This window comes from Hevea brasiliensis, chromosome 3, assembly GCF_030052815.1.
Source record: "Hevea brasiliensis isolate MT/VB/25A 57/8 chromosome 3, ASM3005281v1, whole genome shotgun sequence".
Taxonomy (NCBI): Eukaryota; Viridiplantae; Streptophyta; class Magnoliopsida; order Malpighiales; family Euphorbiaceae; genus Hevea; species Hevea brasiliensis.
The window spans coordinates 12,087,207-12,107,715 of NC_079495.1; the positions used below are offsets into that span (position 1 = coordinate 12,087,207).

At 35.0% G+C, this 20,509-nt stretch overlaps 2 protein-coding genes across 2 annotated transcripts; one reads left to right on the forward strand and one right to left on the reverse strand.

Moving 5' to 3' along the window:
- The first annotated feature begins 275 nt into the window (after positions 1 to 275).
- On the forward strand, positions 276 to 10,546 carry LOC131169144 (protein SLOW WALKER 2-like). The gene is made up of 16 exons (XM_058143880.1): positions 276 to 1,155; positions 3,068 to 3,143; positions 3,596 to 3,715; positions 4,393 to 4,468; positions 4,904 to 4,972; positions 5,107 to 5,187; positions 5,275 to 5,346; positions 5,868 to 5,960; positions 6,187 to 6,339; positions 6,500 to 6,583; positions 6,706 to 6,853; positions 7,600 to 7,685; positions 8,268 to 8,350; positions 8,460 to 8,819; positions 9,095 to 9,317; positions 9,489 to 10,546. The coding sequence occupies exons 1-16, from the start codon at positions 366 to 368 to the stop codon at positions 10,134 to 10,136; spliced, it is 3,162 nt and encodes a 1,053-aa protein (XP_057999863.1). The 5' UTR covers positions 276 to 365; the 3' UTR covers positions 10,137 to 10,546.
- A 1,271-nt stretch (positions 10,547 to 11,817) lies between these two features.
- On the reverse strand, positions 11,818 to 14,584 carry LOC131178629 (uncharacterized protein At2g39795, mitochondrial-like). Its single transcript, XM_058143881.1, has 3 exons — positions 14,452 to 14,584; positions 14,001 to 14,332; positions 11,818 to 12,179 (listed from the first exon to the last, which is right to left on the reverse strand). The coding sequence occupies exons 1-3, from the start codon at positions 14,566 to 14,568 to the stop codon at positions 12,014 to 12,016; spliced, it is 615 nt and encodes a 204-aa protein (XP_057999864.1). The 5' UTR covers positions 14,569 to 14,584; the 3' UTR covers positions 11,818 to 12,013.
- Positions 14,585 to 20,509: the final 5,925 nt, after the last annotated feature.

Genomic DNA, 20,509 nt, shown 5'->3' on the forward strand with positions numbered 1-20,509 from the left:
GTTTAATCAAATCTAAAGGAGACTTAATTATTAATAAAATAAAATCTTAAAAAATAAATTATTTTCAGATTAAAAATAGAGTTAAGAATATTTTAATTATTTTTATTAAAATTAATAATAATTTAATTGAAATTTTAATGAATTAAGTTATAAATTTTACCAAATATAGAAATTAAATTTTAGGTTTTGTGATATTAAATTGTAGTTTAATTTTTTTTTTAACGCAAAAATGTAAACGACAATGTTTTATACAAACGGCACATATTGTTTAGTTGTTTTCCCTGTTGAGGCGTGGGCCATTCTGAAGCTAAAACCCTACTCGAACTTAATCGCGGTATCGTCACTGGCCGTTTGCAGCAACAACAATGGCGATATCAAAACCTTCAACTTCAAAGCCCTCAAACGAAAAAACCACCAAGAAAAACGACGTGGAGCTCTTGAAATCTGAGGTGGCCACTTTTGCTTCCTCTCTCGGCCTCTCTTCTTCTTCTCTCCCTTCCTCCTCTGGTTTCAATGATGCCGATTTTCGAAAATCGGGTCCTTTGAAGAAACCAAAATCCTCAAAGCAAAAAACCCAACTCGATAAAACCCTGGAAAGTAACGAAAGCGAAGGCTCTTCCAAGACCCAATTCGATAAGAGCTCGGAGAAGGTCAGGAATTTCAAAAACAAGGATAATAAGTCTCACAAAAATGAGAAGAAATCTCAGTTTGACCAAAAACCCAAGAAAAATCCATTACCAAAGCCTCCAGTTTTGTCACTTGATGATAATAACAAAAGCAACAGCAGCACAAGAGCATTTGACAAGTACAAGAACCTGCCAAAACTACCTTTAGTGAAGGCTAGTGCATTGGGAGTGTGGCATGAGGATGCAATGGAGTTTGAGAAGAAAGTGTTGGGTGAAGGGAAGAGCAAGTTGGAGTTGAAGATGGGTGTGGAGGAGTGGAAGGGTGTGGTGGAGAAGAAGAAAGAATTAGGAGAAAGGCTTATGTGGCAGTATGCGCAAGATTACGAGCAAAGTACAGGGCAGACTGGGGATATTAAGATGCTGGTAACTACTCAGAGGTCTGGCACAGCTGCTGATAAGGTGTCTGCTTTTTCTGTGCTTGTTGGGGATAATCCCATTGCCAATTTGAGATCACTTGATGCACTTATAGGTAAGTGAATTTCATGGTTTGTGGTGCATTTAGATATGGGTGCTCATTTTAACTAAATTTAATTTGAAATTGTTACTACGAAATATTTTACCTCACGTATTGTTTAGAAAATACAGCCTATGGTTGAGGGGTTGAAGCATTAGTATTTATTTTTTAATTGCATGTTAGTTCACTTAGCATTTATGAATTTTAGCTATTTAATAAATAAATTAATGATCCTGTCAATCATAAATTATGTGTTTCAATTATGGTGGAAGTTGCTCCCTTCAGTTTGACATGGAAAATATAGAAATGTCGAATCAAGATAATTTGCTTTAAACTTTTGATGTAGCTTATTAGTTATATTGAAGATTATTGAAAGAAAAGGAATAGTTGAGGTTGATAGATGAAATATTAATGGGGAAAAAAAGCTTATAGATTCTGTGTAGGCCTATTTCTCAAAAGGATGTTACCAAAGCTCTGGAGCTGGGTCTGCTGTTTAACTACTTGCTTAGTGGATTATAACCTTGTTTAATACAAAAGCTGTGAAGGATACAGGCTCCTTGATTATAACTATGATAGTTTGTCTATCTATATTCTTCTAACAACGGGTTTTTATTAAACTTTTTGTATCTGTGCTCTTGATATATGGAGATGCCATGGGCAATGCGATGGTGATTCCCTATTTTTAAGCTGTCTATTATGGGCTAGTGCCTGGCATGCTCATTTATTTTCCTCATTATTAGACTTCAGCCCTTAACTGAATGTCTAACTGAGAATTTTTTTCAGAGGAAGTGCTGTTATACGAGTATTCAGATATCATCTTATAAGGCCGAATTCCCACCCTAGACGCTATTTTGTCAACGAATTTTATGATGGCTCCTAGTATTCCCTTAATAGCATGAATAGATGGTACTGAGCAGGAAAGGACAGGAAGCGAGAGCAGAGCAGGATAACCTAGTTACCTTGTCTGGGAGATTTTTTTTTTTATTATTTTTTGATTTTGATGGAGGAGAAGTGGATTGCAACCTCTGATACATAAAAAGGTGCTTACCCCTAATTTTGGGGGGCATCTGCTGCTGCCCGCGGATAGGGCTGAGCATTCGATTCAAACTGAACTTAACCGAACTGAATCATCAAAATCGAATTAACCGAATTACCATATTTTAGAAATCAAACCGAACCGAAATGAATGACAAACCGAATCAAACCAAACTGCTCTATTTCGGTTCGGTTCGAACCGATTGGTTTTTGAGTTTTGATGGGTTTTTTAATTTAGACTTCATTTTTAAGTTATTTGGTATGATTTTGACCTTGATTTGAACCTAATTACTATTAATCAATGAAATTAAACAATTTATATATATATATATATATATATATATATATATATATATATATATATATATAATTACATACAATTCATAAATTCCCTATAACAATAAATCAATTTAAAAATTAATAAAACAATTCGGTTCGATTCGTTTGAACAGATTTTTTTCTCTCAAAAACTAAACCGAACCAAAATAACCAAAATTCTTAAAATGTAAAACCAAACCGAACCAAATTATTTTAAAAACCAAACCAGATTACCGAATTAAGGCAGTTTGGTTCGGTTTATTCGGTTCAAACCGAATAGTGCTTAGGGGGGGCGCTGTGGAGGAAGGGTGGTGGTCTGGGATGGGAAGGGATTGGGTTTATAATTTTATTCAATGATTTCTCAAATATAACCTTTATGTCAAAGTTATTGGTTGCCAGTATCATAGCCATGCACTGTATTTTGTATTTTGGTGGGATTTACCTCATCTCAAGTCTTGATTTTTGCTAGATTATTGTTAAAGAGCATAGTGTACTTTAAAATACTTCTACTTTGATGACTGCAGGGTACAAATGCTTTATTCCATGTCCTGATTGAAATTAATATCTTTTACAGGAATGGTAACATCAAAAGTGGGAAAGCGCCATGCTCTTACGGGATTTGAAGCATTAAAAGAACTTTTTATTTCAAGGTTGTCATTTATTACTCTTGCCATCGTTTTCTTTCACTTGCTCTATCTTTTACATTCTTGATGTTAAGCAGTTACTATTGCATACAACCTCATGAAATATTTTCTTATATGAGGTTTGTTCATGGTCAATAGCCATTGCCTATTAGTATCCACTATTAGCTATTTTTGGATACTTTCAATCTTTGTCCTTCTTTGCACTATTGGTACTATCTTGTTTTTTAACAGTCACTCTTTGAATGTGTCGTCACTAGAAATGCCTTGTTTTTGTTATGCTGATATATAATATGACATAGCTGCAAACTATAATAAGTGAGGTGTTCCTTCTTAGTTAGGGATTTCATTGGATTCATTGTTTGATCTTAAATAATAATACTCAGTGGTTGTACTTATTTTCCTTTATTCATTTACTGCTTATGTGACTCAATGGTGTACTGATTATACCCTGTAACCAGTTTATTGCCTGATCACAAGCTGAAGACCCTTTTGCAGCGGCCTGTAAATAGTCTTCCTGAGACAAAAGATGGTTATTCCCTTCTACTTTTCTGGTATTGGGAGGATTGCTTGAAGCAGAGGTAGTCTTTTCTATTTTCTCCGATTAATTAATTGATAATGGCATATTTTATCTGTTTATGTTCTGAATTATACAAGAACTTGTATTACTTTGTTCATTTCATTTAAGCATTCGTATTCTGTTACATTTAGGTCAGAGAAGATGATAATGATATATGTAGATCTCTGAGTGTATATCTTTGCCCCTTTCCTGCATTCTAACTAAAATTTTGAAGCTGCATCTAACACTTGTAAGGTATCACTCGGATACAGATAGTTATTTGTGTATGTTTTTGTCAAATTTTTTGGAGCATACTTTCTTTCTGATTGATTGTTATAGTGTAATAGATTATTGTGTTTGCAAGTTAAATGTATCTTAAAGCAAATACCGCTGTTGCCTTTTCATGCTGCATGTCCACATTTGAAAAATATTTCGATTTCCATGCATGGATGTATGCTGATTTTAGAGTGAAGCAGCAAAACTTGTTGCACTAGCAGGGTGGCAGAAACCCATCGTAGAATATAATATAGTGTGGTTAATAATAACTATAATTTTGAAATGCCATCTATCTAGTAACTGTTTACTCAAGTGCACTCTTGTTTTATTTCACAGATCAATTTCTACTGGATTAATATTGTCTTCTATCTTAAACTATATAGCCCTACTTGTTCTTATGTGAAATTGCATTGCTTATCTTAGGTATGAACGTTTTGTTTTTGCACTTGAAGAAGCATCAAGAGATATGCTACCCATACTAAAAGACAAGGCATTGAAGGTTAATCCTTACCATTTAGTTTTCAATATGTGTGTGTGTGTGTGTGTTCGTATAAAAGTAAGTCACCAATTTATGCATCTTGAGACAGACATAGAGGTTTTCCATGGTCTTCCAATTGAGTCCCTCTATCCAAGTACTTTAATTACACATTGGGAGATATGGCCAACCATTTTGGTCATCTCTTCCTCAACTTATCCTCAATGGTCCCATTTTCAATTTCTTATAAATAAATTCATGCATTGTATTACATCTCCATCTTAGACTTTACCATCTCCATCACTGCCGTGCATTTTGTGAACTTCTTGTTTCTTCATCACTGAATATTGGCTGTAATAGTTTTCTTTACAATTTGTCCAAAATTTTTTATTACATATGGGTTAAGTGACCATGATAATGTTACACTGAAACAAACTCATTTGTTGATTGCGATATCAGACCATCTATGCTTTGTTGAAAAGCAAATCAGAGCAGGAGCGCAGATTGCTTTCTGCCCTAGTTAACAAAGTAAGTTCCTGTTGGCTTTAGCCTCCTTAAAAATTGAATGCTGACTTTGTTTTTCCTTGAAGCTATTTATTTAGTGTTGTTATTGATCTTGAAGTTAACATGCAGGCGTGTTCTTATATTTTGATTACTTGCAGCTAGGTGATCCTCAAAATAGGGGTGCATCCAATGCTGACTTTCACTTGTCAAACCTTTTGTCTGATCATCCAAATATGAAGGTGCAACTTCTAATCTAGCCACAAAACTTTTTTCCTTAATTTTTTTTTTTTTATTTTGTTGACTACCTTAGCCATATCTTCTTACAGGCAGTGGTGATTGATGAAGTGGACTGTTTTCTTTTTCGACCTCATTTGGGACTAAGAGCAAAATACCATGCTGTAAATCTTCATCATGCTTTTTGGTTGCTACCTTATATATATATATATATATATATATATATATATATATATATATATATATATATATATATATCAAATGTGGATGCGTTTAAATGTTCTAGTTGTTCTGTTTGAGGAGACTTATTTGATCATTGTTTCTTTTCATAAAGAAAGGATCATGGACAAGGGAAGAAGAAAGGAACATGAGCAAATCCTGAACCCTTGTGTTTTTGTAGTCTTTCCCTAAACTTTTGCATCTCTTCTCTTTAGATATAGACATCTAGATCTAGATTTACTTGTAATATATATATATATATATATATGTTTCTTAAGTAATGATTTTAAAATTGTACAATAAATTTGGGCACTTTTCTTCACTATCATGATAATCATGCTTTAGCTGTGCTTTTATGTGCTAGGCTTCTCTGGCCATGAATAGACAATACCGCATTGTACTACCAAAATTAAATTTGACTCAGTTTAACCTACAACCCATATTTAGCTTCCCTTGTCCATTGCAGGTTAACTTCTTGAGCCAGATTCGCCTGAGTCATAAAGGAGAAGGACAAAAGGTTGCAAAACGTTTAATAGATGTATACTTTGCACTGTTCAAGGTATTAATGGCCTTCCACATTTATTTTGCTTCATTCAATGAGTTTATAAATGCCAAGTTTTATCTCTGAATCTGCTTAACTTCTTAGCTTAATTTGAAGAGTCTATTTCCTATTAGATAAAGGCTTACTTCTGACTAGACATGTGATTACATTGCTAAAACTTGAAATCATGATTGAAAGTTGATAGTTGTTGCAAGACCAAAATATTTACAAATCACAATTGCAGTTGCTGATTACTGAGGCTGAAAACAGTCAAAAGGCGGATAAAAGTGGCAAAGCAAAGGATAGAAATACTTCTAATCCTGTCAAGGAGCTCAAAGTAGAAAGTTCAGAATCTTATGTCGAGTTGGATTCACGACTTTTGTCAGCTCTTTTAACAGTCAGTATACACATTTTTCTTTTTTAAAAAAGTTATTGGATATGGGAGAAGATTGAATTAAGTTCATGCTTTTTTCCAATTTTTCTACCATTATTAACTCTGTTTTGTGTTTCTAAATCTCTACTCCAAAACTCATGCTCACTTTCTCTGGCCATTTCAGGGTGTTAATAGAGCATTTCCTTACGTTTCAAGCACTGAGGCTGATGACCTTATTGAGGTCCAAACACCAATGCTCTTCCGACTGGTAACATTCCTGTTATTTGTCATTTGGGTTGCAAACAAATATTTGTATTGTAATGCATATACTTATTGGTCGACATTACCATTCTAAATGTGCTTGTGCCAACATTTATGTCGACTATGCAGGTTCATTCAAAGAATTTCAATGTGGGAGTTCAGGCATTGATGCTTCTGGATAAAATATCATCCAAGAACCAGATTGTTAGTGACCGGTTTTACCGTGCCTTATACTCAAAACTTTTACTTCCAGCTGCCATGAATTCTTCCAAGGCAAGTCTTAACTGTGTTTACACTTTTAGCTTGGAGATAATTTGTATTTGTTTCACATGCTTGACAATGGTTTATAATTTTTTCATATAACCAGTTTAGTTTTATTTATTTATTTATTTTTATTTTTTGTTTATGAATTTTTGCAAAATTTTGTTTGTACCTCTAAATGTCGTGGGATATCTTTTTTGAAGAGAGAGAATCAGTTCACATCATTTTACTGTTTTGCAGCACTTTCGGTAATATTTAAACTTTTAAATGATCTTATGCTATAGAGATGGGTGAGAGAATATTCCCCATTCACATTTATGCAACTCAAGATATGTTACTATTTGTAGCATGCTAGATACAATGGGTAATATTGAGGTTGCCTACTATATTTTTTTTTCTACCTTGATATTAAGACATAGTATGGGATAGTTTGATTCCTGTTCTCTTTCTTCTTTTTGTCTAAGACAGCTCATCTTCACTGAAATGTGAATGATCTGAGGCTCAGAGAAATTGCTATCTGGCATGATATCTTGCTGTTTTAAATTTAAATTCCAACTTACTATTTCACTACATTATTATTTTTTTTTTGGATCCCTTTGATGGTATGAGGTGGCTTAAAGAGCATTGCACACCCTCACTCTACCTTCCTTTCCTTCTGTGAATTTTGTTAATATGTGTAGTTTCGTAGTGTCTACTGTCTACAATTATCTGCTGTTATAATTTGACTATATTTCCCTTGTAAATGTTTTGTTTTTCAGGCAGAAATGTTTATTGGACTTATCTTGAGGGCAATGAAAAATGATGTAAATTTGAAGCGTGTTTCTGCATTCTCAAAGCGACTATTGCAGGTTAGCATGTGTTCATTCTATTATGACTTCTCTTGGTAAATCAAGTGAAATGAAAGCCTGTTTCTTTTTTGGTATTTTAAAACCAGTGATAATGATGCCTGAATATATTAGATCAATTTGGCTGAAATGTCGGTTATTTCTTGGCTGCAGTTCCATCTTCACCATGATAGGGCAATATTCACATTTCATATTTTAATTGATTGCACAGACCTTTTTTTTATTTTTTAGTTTTTTATTGGAATAGACATTCTAAATGACAAAATCAGTCATTATAATTTGCCTATGGATGTATTGATTTTTTTAACTGCTAGTTTGAGCATTCTAGAGGGTGGTTTTGGTGTAACGATAAAGTTCCTCTGCATATGACCTGGAGGTCATGGTTTGAGCCACGGAAACATCCTCTCTACAAAGGAAGGGCAAGGCTGCATACATCAACCCTCCCCAGAGCCCACAAGTGTGTGGTGCTTTGTGCACTTGGTCACCCTTTTTTAGTTTGAGCATTCTGTCTTTAAGTATAGAGACATGTAATTTTCCATAGGCTACACTTTAAAACAGACATTGACTATGAAGATTCTTGGACAGGTTTCCCTTCAACAGCCACCTCAATATGCCTGTGGATGCTTATTTCTCCTCTCTGAAGTTCTTAAAGCAAGGCCCCTTTTATGGTAATACTGATTTCTTTTGAGACATGCAGATGCAGTGCTCTATGTTCTCCCCTTTATAGGTAATTAGTGATTTTATTAATTTTGAATTGAAAACTCTCTTATCATGCAGGAACATGGTAATGCAGAACGAGTCGGTTGATGAAGATCTTGAACATTTTGAAGATATAGTGGAGGAAACTGATAATGAACCTCACATGGCAGCTGAAGCAGAAAATGATCTTGAATCTGTTCAGAGTGGTGATAAGTCCAATACAGCAAGTGATTCTTCAAAGGGCGAACATGATTCTCCTGTCCCTAGCTCTGATGATGATGATTCAGATAAAGCAGAACCACTTGGAGAAGATGGTTCAAAAGAATTTGAAGAATCCCCACCGCTATCCACTTATAATGGTAACCAGCCTCAAATATCCTCTAAAGGTTGTGCCCTCCCTGGAGGGTACAATCCTCGGCACAGAGAGCCATCTTACTGGTATGTTGGTGTTTTCAGTGATATTTTGCTTTAAATGGTTGCTTTGTTTCTGTGAAAGATGCTAGTCATGGATTTGAATGGAGTAAAAAATAATGAGAAGCAAATTGTCATATCATTTGCTTTTTTATTTTAAAAGCATGGAATATACCTGATAGTTGCGTAACTTGAGACTACCAGTTTATCTTCTATGTTGCTTACCTAATGGAATGCTGTTCTCTCTTTCTCTCTCTCTCTCTCTCTCTCTCTCTCTAAATTATCATCTTGTGAATCAACAGTAATGCAGACCGTGCAAGCTGGTGGGAGCTCATGGTACTTGCTTCTCATGCGCACCCATCTGTTGCTACCATGGCTAGGACTCTTCTATCTGGGGCCAATATAGTTTATAATGGTAATCCATTAAATGATCTATCTCTTACTGCTTTTCTAGACAAGTTCATGGAAAAGAAACCTAAGCAGACAGCATGGCATGGTGGCTCCCAAATTGAACCAGCCAAGAAGGTTAGTTTAAACCTTTCTATAAGTTACTTTTGTTTACTTCTTTTTTACATTTTTCTATGTGGAAATTACAGATTTTTGCCTCATTTTCTTTGGTTTTTGAAGGACATTTTAATTATCGACAGCAAATTATGATCCCTCTAATTATTGCTTACTCATTTCATGTTTACTCAGCTTGACATGAACAATCATCTAATCGGATCAGAGATTCTGTCTTTGGCTGAAGTGGATGTGCCTCCTGAAGATCTTGTTTTTCACAAGTTCTATATGAACAAAATGAACAGCACAAAGCCAAAGAAGAAGAAAAAGAAGAAGTTAGCTGAAGAGGAGGCTGCTGAAGAGCTTTTTGATGTGGGTGATGGTGATGAAGTAGGTGGTGCTGATGAGAGTGATAATGAAGAGATTGAGAATATGTTGGATTCTGCTAATCTTTCTTTTGATGCTGATGGTGAATATGACTACGATGATTTAGACCAAGTTGTCAATGAAGAGGACGATGACTTGATTGGAAATGCAAGCGATGTGGAAATGGATGACATCTCAGATATTGCTGTGGGAGAAGATTCTGATGGCATTGCTGATGTAGATAACAGTGAAGACAATGTTGAAGCTGTCAACATAGGGGATGTAGATGATGGTAGCGATGAAGAAGATGAATTCGAAAACAGGAAAAGAAAACGAAAGTCTGGTGGGAAGGTTGGTGCGTCACCATTTGCAAGTATAGAAGATTATGAGCACTTGATAAATGAAGAAAGTCCTGAAAAGAAGAAATCTATGAAAAAGAAAAAGCCGAAATCACGAAAGAAAAGAAAGTCATCATAGCGGATTGCCTCATTCACAATCTCATGAAAATCAGTCTACAACAAAATTTCCCCTGGTTTAGTGGAATGAGCATTGAATGAATTGCTCTGAGGAGTTTTGGTTTATACAATATTCGGTTTTGAGGAAGCTATTAGGCTGCTGAAGTGTTGGTTGATGCTGGGTGATTTTGGTCGAGCAACCGGCCGGTCAACAGTGGGGCAACATATCACATTAAGGATGGATTGTACGATTATTTAGTTCTTATTTACTTAAAGATACCTAAAAGATATCTGCTATCTTTTCTTGTTCTTTAGGATCCTAATTTTGCATCCACCAAGCAATTGGATATATTTAAAGAAAAGGCTTGTATTTTAGTTGTTGAAATGCTTGATTATTATGTTCTTTTTAAATGAAATTGAAATATTTAAATATTTAAGCCTTGTTTGGTTCAAAATATTCTTCTTTTTTAAAAATATATTTTTCGGGAAGTACACTTGTAAAGAAATTATTTCTTGATAAGTATGATATAAATGTATTTGTATAGTTTACTTTTAAATTATAAAAGATAATAATGTCCATAAAATAATTCATTCAAAGTGTAATAAATTAAAAAACAAATTGAAAAATTTATTATATTTAATTAGAAAAGTGTAATTTATCAAATTTTACTCAGGTAAGTTGCTTCCCCTATATGCAAGGGAAGTAGAGTGCTCTATATCTTAGAAAGTTGGTTTGATAAATGCACTTCCAGGAAGTTCTACCTTCTTAATTTACTTACCCCAACTAAATGAAACCTTAAGAGCGATTGATTTTTCTTACTCTTTGTAAAACATGTTTATTTAAAAATGTCTTTATATTACAAATTTATAACCCAAAACTAATATTGATTTCTCTAATATTTATATAATAGTTAGAATCTTCATGACATAAATTTTTGTTTCATGCTGTTTCAAAATTATCAATTTTTATGTTTATAATTTGGTAATGACATATTAGTATATGATTTATGATTATATATATTTTACTACAATCTTTAAATTTTTAATTAGACTCACTCTAGTATTTACAATTTAAAATTTTAATTATATTTTAGTTGGTGAATGATTTTTTTTTTATTTATTATTAAAGGTATTCTTGATCATTTTATACATGAGCGATTTTAAAGATGCATTTCTCTACATTAATATGCACATTTCTCTATATTAGCCCTTTGCATTCAAACTTTGATTATTAAAGAAGGATAGCTCCCATCTTCATCAACTGGACCAACCATGTTGAGTTGAATGATTAATTTATAAAAGCACTTGATTTCACAAAATCTCACATCAATGGTAATATTTTTTTAATGCATTAGAGATTGATTTAATTTTTGTTGATTTTATATCATATGTTTTCCTTCATTAGCAAATATGATCTAAACCGTTAATTACTGTTAAATAACACTGATGAGGCGAACATGTGATGCAGACGTGACAACACATGGCAGACATGGTGCTGTTGTGTTGCCATATTAACATCATTTAACAGTAATTAATGATTTGAATCACATTTACTAAAGGAGATTTAGTAAAAGAGAAAAACACAGGTATCAATTTGACAAAAATCAAACCACAATCCCTCGTGTCAAAGTACGAAACCACAAAGTATATTTTTATACTTTTTTTTTTTCAAGTCGCAAACTATAAACAATAGTGGAGATGAAAATATAGTAACATTCTTATCACTGCATTTAGAAGGTTCACTACCAAAAATATCTGAACTTGTTAATTAATTCATCATACAAAGTCAACCAAAAGTTTGAAATCCTAAGATCATCAGTCAACGAAATTAATCTATAGTTTTTTTCAGCCTTCAAACAGTGGTTCAGCCTTTTGCGATAATGCTATTAGTGTTTGGCATCACTCTTCTTTTGCCACAAATAATTCAAGTTTCTGCAACCAATTCCCATACTGACCTTGCTCCTTTTTACGTAGATGTAGGAAAAGGAAATTAGTAAGGCTTTCACTAATTCCCTTGGCTACTAGGTATTCCTTGAGTGCAATTCGTAAATGAGGATCCAAATCGCTGCAGATAGACATAGGAAAGGTAAGAGAGATAATAATCTGGAAAAAGAACCCATATGTGTTGGGAGAAACATAAAAGAAAAGATCATACATTAGAAGAATTACTATCCCTTTTGTTAGTAGAGTAGAAAAAATTGAAGTTACATCAAATGATCTCTCAAGTATCTAATTACATTGAAGTGAGTCCATTACAAGCAGCTTGAATTTCAAGCTATGTGCTGGGATCAGAGTGACACCTAGAATATAAAACAACTTACACAATTGAGTTCTGGCATGCAAATGGACCTCTAGTATCACTCAGGGCTTCTTTTTTTTTTTTTTATTATTATTATATATATTTAAGGGAGTAGGAACTCGAACTTAGTTTTGCCAAGTGATTGATATGCCTTTAGACACTAGACTAAGTCAGGCTAGGCAGCACTTAGGGTTCTGGTTGATTTGGTATCAAAGAGCAACTAAAATGGATGGAAAAATAAGTATCACAAACTCAATCAGAATGAGCACAAAGAACATACAAGGAAGATTAAACATTAGCTGATAAGATTGATTTAAGGACAGAGAATTTTAATTCAGACACACATAAAAAATAATGTACACCAAGTATAATCCTGAATCCCTGACATTCGATTTACTATACTTGTAATTAAATTTATATACACTCTTACGTTAAAATATGACCTAAAAATGGATAATATGCAGGAGGAACCTCCCCATAAAGGACAACCTCCTCAAGACCAGGAAGCAGATATGAAATTTGCAACCTGAAAAGCATATGCCACTTATCCCTCTGATCCAGACAACCCCACAATTTCGATTTTCCTCCCTTTCGAATTCACCAAAAAAATAGCAAAACAAATAGATTTCATATCATGTTGCATTTGCACTCACAACCTCAACCACTACCCTTATGAAGATCACTCGGTGATAGAACAAATGTAGCCAAATTTCAGAAGCAAAACTACAGCTAGAAACAAAACAGAATGACCCATCCGGTATTCAGTCTCTTTAAACATGAAGGGCACTGATTTGATTGGATAGTCATTTCAATCTTAATATGCACTAGGCATTAGCTCAAGTGGCAAAGCAAAGGAGCTGCCTCAGATAAGTCCTCGGTTAAACTTTTATCAATTCACAATTCTATCATCAAATAAATGAGAAAAGGAAGAAGCATGGCTTTGAAATATAAAGAACATGCCAAGTTATCTTAATTAAGCAAATTGTCTCAGAAACAGTGGATCAGGAGAAAGGAGGGTCTATCATCCCACCTCTTTCACAATAAAACCATGACAACCCATATGCCTATCCACCTTTCCTTTTGAAAAAGAAGAATAGAACCAGTTGCAGGTAACCAGAGACAGAACCCACAACAAAGAACTTATAATCCAGGAATCACCTTGAACCTGGTAATGGCCACAAGACTATCTAATAAATCAGATTTGGTCAACAGGTATGGAATACATCCTCGAAATAGTTCACTCAAAACCACAAGTGGAACCAACAAATTGCTTCTCCTCAGCCAAAACGTCTCGTTGCAACATTCCCAGACATGAGAACACTCGAATTCAGCCATAGTATATATATATATATATATATATATATATATATATATATATATATATATATATATATATATATATACACACACACACACATTGCAGAGTATGTTCTTGGCATTAATTCATGCTGTTTACCAATAATGCAATTATTCACACGGTGCATGGAAATAATGCAAAATGTGAACATAAAGTTACAACATACAAGCAACTTAAGCTTTATTCCATTGTGATCAAAGAAAATTCACAACATGTGCACAGAAGTCTACCTGAAGTAGGGGCCTCCGTAGGCAGAGGGACCAGGGCAGGTTGTTGATTGGAGATAATAGGCATTATGAATGTCAAACACAGACCGACTGGGACCTATCTCATAAATTCCACAATCAAACTGCAATACAGAGTTCAAGCCAGGCTTTTTCACAAACACTTTCATCAAAAATTCCCATGGAGATGTACTTCCTTCCGCAAAGCATGATGGACGCGACAAAGCTGAAACTACAACCTGCTCACCCGTTTCACATTTTCTCCGCAAAACAACATCTTGGGAATCTGATGAATCCCAGTCCACCGAGAAATCACCCAAAGACCCTCTTCGATTGTCCTGTATCGACGTGAATACGCAGTGTCATTGCCATGTATCAGAGTATACATATGAATAGAATCATATACAGAGGCAGAGAACATATTGAGAGAGAGAGAGAGAGAGAGGGAGAGAGAGACCTGAAGGGGTGGAGACGAGAGTTCATGTTTGATTTCAGATTGCAAGACCTTGAGCAAGTCGAGATCTTCAAGAACTTTGCGACCGTTTTGCAAGATTTGGGTCGCCCGACGAGGCATTGTCTCTGCCAAACGAGATTTTTAGCCAAATTTACAAAGTTTCACTGATCTGCAGATATGAGTGCCCAACACTACAGTAGAGTGTGTTCCTAATCCAGGGCTTGTTACTTCATTTCTTTTCTCCTCCAACGATTAGATAAAGCCTGGTGGATCCAAAAGTGGGTCTTTTGAGCAAACATTGTCGGCCTTCTATGTTGATTCTGGGCTAGCCTTGTTTGGATGAAGTACATGGAGCAAGGTAATGGACGATAGAGTCACCGATTCGGTGGATTGCAAAAGTGAGGCAAATGTAAAGATTAATTCATTAGATGGATATTGAAATACAAGGTCCAATTCCCGAAAGCAAAGAAGCAATACAAACCATGCTCATAAAGAAAAAGGATCCGAGTCTAACAACCCATGCTCAGCCATGGAATCAACCCAAGCCCATACAAACTAAGCCCTAGTTAAGGCAACAACAATCAACTATTGGGGACTGGAAGAGTCTGCGCTACCCACTTCAACATGACAGCAATCGGAGAGCTTCGCCACCAAGCAAAACCGAGGGCCAATCCAGGCAAGAGCCAAGCTAAGAAAATCAAAGGCCGAAGCCGTGTAAGCTTGAGCGAAGCCGAGTAAGCTTGAGCGAAGCCCAATAAGAGTGATCCCAGGCAAGGACGCCCCAAAAGATAGAAATAACTGATGTAGAAACCCTAGATTTTATCTAGCCATAATTTATTATGTCAAATCATCAAAAAATTAAATTGAAAGCGAAAGCATACTTGAATCCATGATACCGATAAAATTTTGTGGTCTTGCAGTGCACAATCAAGAGAGAAAATTTTATCTTTTCTAATGATGGGATATCAGAAAAGAATCGTGCCTATAATTTAGGAACCATAACCCTTTTATATCTAGATATATTTCCCTATTTCTAATTTGGTCCATCATAAAATTAGAAACTATATACAGAGTATTTACACATTTAAACCCTTACTTTATGACATAATTTAGGCCCATTTTAATTTTAACCAAATTAGATCACTTTTACTATTTGGGCCAAGCCTTTAATGATAGACATAACATACAATTATTGTTAATCTTAATATATATATATATATATATATATATATATATATATATATATATATATATATATATATATATATATATATCACTTTATAATTGTATATCATAATATAACCTTATGAGCTCAAAATTTTACTACAATGATTTAAAGGCATTTCCAAACAATCTCGTCCATCAATTAGGCCAACATAGAACGAAGACAACTTTCGTTACATATGTCGTAACTAAGTCCATCCCTAATCACGAATATGAACATAATCAAATGACATAGATCAAGTATGGATGTGTAGCATGAAAATTACATGCAATTTGATCTGAACATGTTTATTTTCAACTGGTCCACTTTAAACCTTAGTGAGATCAAACCATACCAAAATCAAAGTGTGAATAACTGAAAGAAATTTTATTTCTGCAGAAAATATCCTCAAAATATCCATAAACTGAAAACTGAAAATGTGTCTATAATAGAAAAGCAAAAATACAAACTTCCACTAAAACTGAATATCCTCAAAAGACATGACACCCATATGAGCAGTATGCCCATGAAAGACCTTGGGTGGCAATCCCTTAGTAAGCTGATCCGCGACCATGGAGTTTGTGCCAATATGCTCTATAGACATCTGACCACTTTGAATTATTTCTTTAACAACTAGGAATTTAATGTCTATGTGCTTTGACTTACTTGAACTCTTGTTGTTATTGGAATACAAGACTGCTGACTTATTGTCACAGAAAATCTTAAGTGGTATTTCTATTCCATCTACAATTTGTAGCCCAGTGACCAAGTTTCGCAACCATATTCTATGATTAGATGCCTCATAACATGCTATAAGCTCAACTGCCATGGTGGAAGAAGTTATGATTATCTGTTTAGCATTCTTCCACGAGATAGCTCCCCCAGCAAGCAAATAGATATAGCCTGATGTAGATTTCATGCTATCTTGACATCCTGCAAAGTTGGAGTCTGAATACCCAATGATCTCTAACTTATTTGACCTTCTGTATGTGAGCATGTAATGTATGTTCTCTGTAAATACCGCATAACTCGTTTTGCTACTTTCCAATGATCCATTCCTGGATTGCTTAAATATCTGCCCAACACTCCAACTATGTATGCAATATCTGGACGCGTACAAACCTGAGCATACATTAGACTTCCTACTGCTGATGCATAAGGAACCTTTTGCATTTCTTTTTCCTCAAAAGCATTTTTAGGGCATTGTCTAAGATTGAACTTGTCTCCTTTAGCCACAGGGCTATCACCTAGTTTATAATCTTGCATGCCATATCTCTTGAGAACCTTTTCGATATAGGCCTTTAGGGATAATCCAAGGATACCTCAAGAGCGATCTTGATGTATCTGGATCCCTAATACAAAAGTTGCATCACTAAGATCTTTCATCTCAAACTTTCTTGCTAGAAATCTCTTGGTCTCGTGCAACAATCCTATATCTTTGCTGGCAAGCAATATGTTATGGACATATAAAACCAAGAAAATATGCTTACTCCCATTGAATTTGTGGTATATACAATCATCAAATAAATTCATCTCAAAACCAAATGAGACAACGACTTGGTGAAATTTGTAATACCATTGACGAGACGCCTGCTTAAGCCCATAGATGGATTTCTTTAATCTACAAACCATTGACTTTGCATCACCTGATACATAGTTTTCTAGTTGCATCATATAAATTGTCTCATCAATGTCGCTATTGAGAAATGCTGTCTTGACATCCATCTGATGTAGCTCAAGATCAAAATATGCCACTAATGCCATTATAATCCTAAAAAAGTCTTTTGATGAAATTGGAGAGAAAGTCTCTTTATAATCGATGCCTTCTTTTTGTGTAAAGCCTTTAGCAAAAAGACGTGCCTTGTACCTCTCCACATTGCCCTTTAAATCCCTTTTGGTTTTAAATATCCATTTACAACCAATGGGCTTCATACCTTCAGGCAATGGAACAAGATCCCATACATCATTATCCTTCATAGACTTAATTTGTTCATTCATGGCATCTTTCCACTTTTGAGAATTGGAACTTTCCATGGCTTGACGGAAATTGATTGGATCATTTTCCATCACACCAATGTCAACATCATGTTCTTGGAGAAACACAATATAATCATCCGGAATCGCATTTCTCCTTTCTCTAGTGGACCTCCTTAATGGCAATGGTTCTTGAGGCTGTAGAGTTTGCTCTTCTGGAACAACTTCTTGAGGTTGAGCACAAGGGTCAATGACATTGTCTTGATCTGGAGTTGCTTCTTGAACAATGTCAGGTATATGAAACTGTTCCTGGTCATTGTCCATAGCAATTAAAGGAATATCGACATATTCCTCTTCAAAGACAAAGTCCTTAAGTCTTTCTCCCTCTGCAAACTCAACATCCTCAAAGAACCAAGCATTACCTATCTCGAAAATGGACTTAGTCATGGGATCATAAAATTTGTAACCCCTGGACCTTTCAGAGTATCCAATGAAAGAGCAACTGATAGTCCTGGAGTCTAGTTTCTTTTCATTTGGTCTATAAGGTCTTGCCTCAGCTGGACATCCCCAAATAAGAAGGTGCTTTAGATTTGGCTTTTTACCTGTCCAAAGCTCATAAGGAGTCTTTTCAGTTGCCTTAGTTGGTACTTTATTGAGTATATATGCTGCGGTCTTTAATGCCTCTCCCCAGAGTGATTCAGGTAAGATAGAACGACTGATCATACTCCTTACCATATCCTTAAGCGTTATGTTTCGTCTTTCAGCAACACCATTCATAGTGGGCAAACCTAGCATAGTGTACTGTGGGACAATTCCTCATTCCTCTAGGAATTTCGCAAATGGACCTGGACATTATTAGCCTGATTCGTCATATCTGCCATAGTATTCACCACCACGATCAGATCTAACACTTTTAATCCTTTTGTTGAGTTGATTCTCAACTTCAGCTTTATAACTTTTGAACATGTCCAGTGATTGCGATTTCTCATGAATGAGATAAAGGTAGCCATATTGTGAAAAATGATCTATGAATGTTATGAAATATTGTTGACCATTCCAAGAAGCCGTAGGGAACGGTCCACAAATATCTGTATGTATTAGTTCCAAGACGTCTGATTTCCTGTTGGTACCAAATCTCCTGACATTTGTTTATTTCCCCTTAATGCAATTCACACACATCAAAATCTTAAAAATCAAGGGGATCAAGAATACCATCAGACACAAGTCTCTCAATTCTATTTTTAGAGATGTGACCTAATCTCTTGTACCACAAAGAAGCTGAATTCTCACTGGTTAATTTGCATTTTTTACCCATTACATTAACATGCAAGGATTCATTGAATGAAGCAATTGTATCAAGCAAATATAGATTATCACAACCTGATAAAGAACTGGAACCAACCAAATTTTATTTTTGAAAAAGGCTAAATTTTCCATTTCCAAATGAACAACAATAACCAAAATTTTCCAATAATGAAATAAAAATCAAATTTCGTCTAAAGGACAGTACAACAAAAGTCTCAATCAAATCCAAATAATAACCAATTCTTAACAACAATATACAAGTTCCCATTGCTTTGACCTCTACCGACTTACCATCACCAACGTAGATGTATCTTTCACCATCATTAGGCTTTCAGTAATTCAATTAACCCTGCATGGACACACTGATGTGAGTTGTTGCACCAGAATCTATCCACCATGTGTGTCTAGGTACTGAAGCCAAATTAACCTCAGAACAAACAAAGTTAAGAAGCATACCTTTCTTTACATGCCATGCATGATAGTTGGTACACTATTCTTCTTATGACCTGTCGCTCCACAGAAGAAACAACCATCCTGAGTTGGTTCCTTATGTTGTTTCTTCTGCGGTGCTGTTTCCGCAGCTTCCTTTTTCTTCTTTCTCTTATTATCTTTCCTTTTGTCCTTTGTGGTGGAGGCCAAGTGAGCACTCGGTGTCCTTTCTTGCTTCAATCTATCTTCCTCCTGAACACAGTGTGAGATGAGCTCATTAAGGGACCAAGAGTCCTTTTGACAGTTATAGCTCACTTTCAACTAACTGAACTGTGCTGGAAAGGATATCAAAACCAAATGCACTAACAAGTCTTCAGATAAATCCAACTTGAGTGCCTTTAATTTTGAAGCAAGATCAGATATTTTCATAATGTACTTTCTTATATTTCCTTTGCCTGTATACCTCATAGAGATGAACTTTGCTAAAATTGTACTAGTTTTAGCCTTTTCATTCTTAGCAAATCTCTTCTCAAGGTCCTCAAGGAAAGCTTTAGCTGTATCCACCTGATTGGACATAGTGCCCCTAAAAGCTTCTGGAATGGCACACTTAATGACCATAAGACTTATGCGATTACACTTTTCCCACTTTTCCATCTCCCTCTTTTCATCAGAGGTATTCTTATCAGTGAGATTAGCAGGTTTGGGAACTCTTAATGCAAGGTTTAGACCCATGACTCCGAGAGTGATCATTACACTCTCCTGCCATGCCTTAAAATTTGTGCCATTTAGCATAGGAATGGAGTTGATACTAGTAGTGATATTAGCAGCAGGAGTAGAAACTGAATTAATAACAAAACAAATAAAACAAACAAACTTACATAAGTACCAAAAAAAAAAAAACAAAATGGAATAATAGATTCAAATAATGGCAAATCCCATCTCAAGATACCGGACACTCCATTAATATTTCATCTTTGGACAAAATATTAACTTGTAAGTGATATCTTGATGTAGTAATCAAACACTGATAATAAGATAACATGTCGAACAATAAATCTTCCTTTAGGCCGATTCACTACTCACATGCAAAAACTAAAAAATTATCACGTGTTTATTACCACAAGTGCATATGCAATCATGCTAAATATA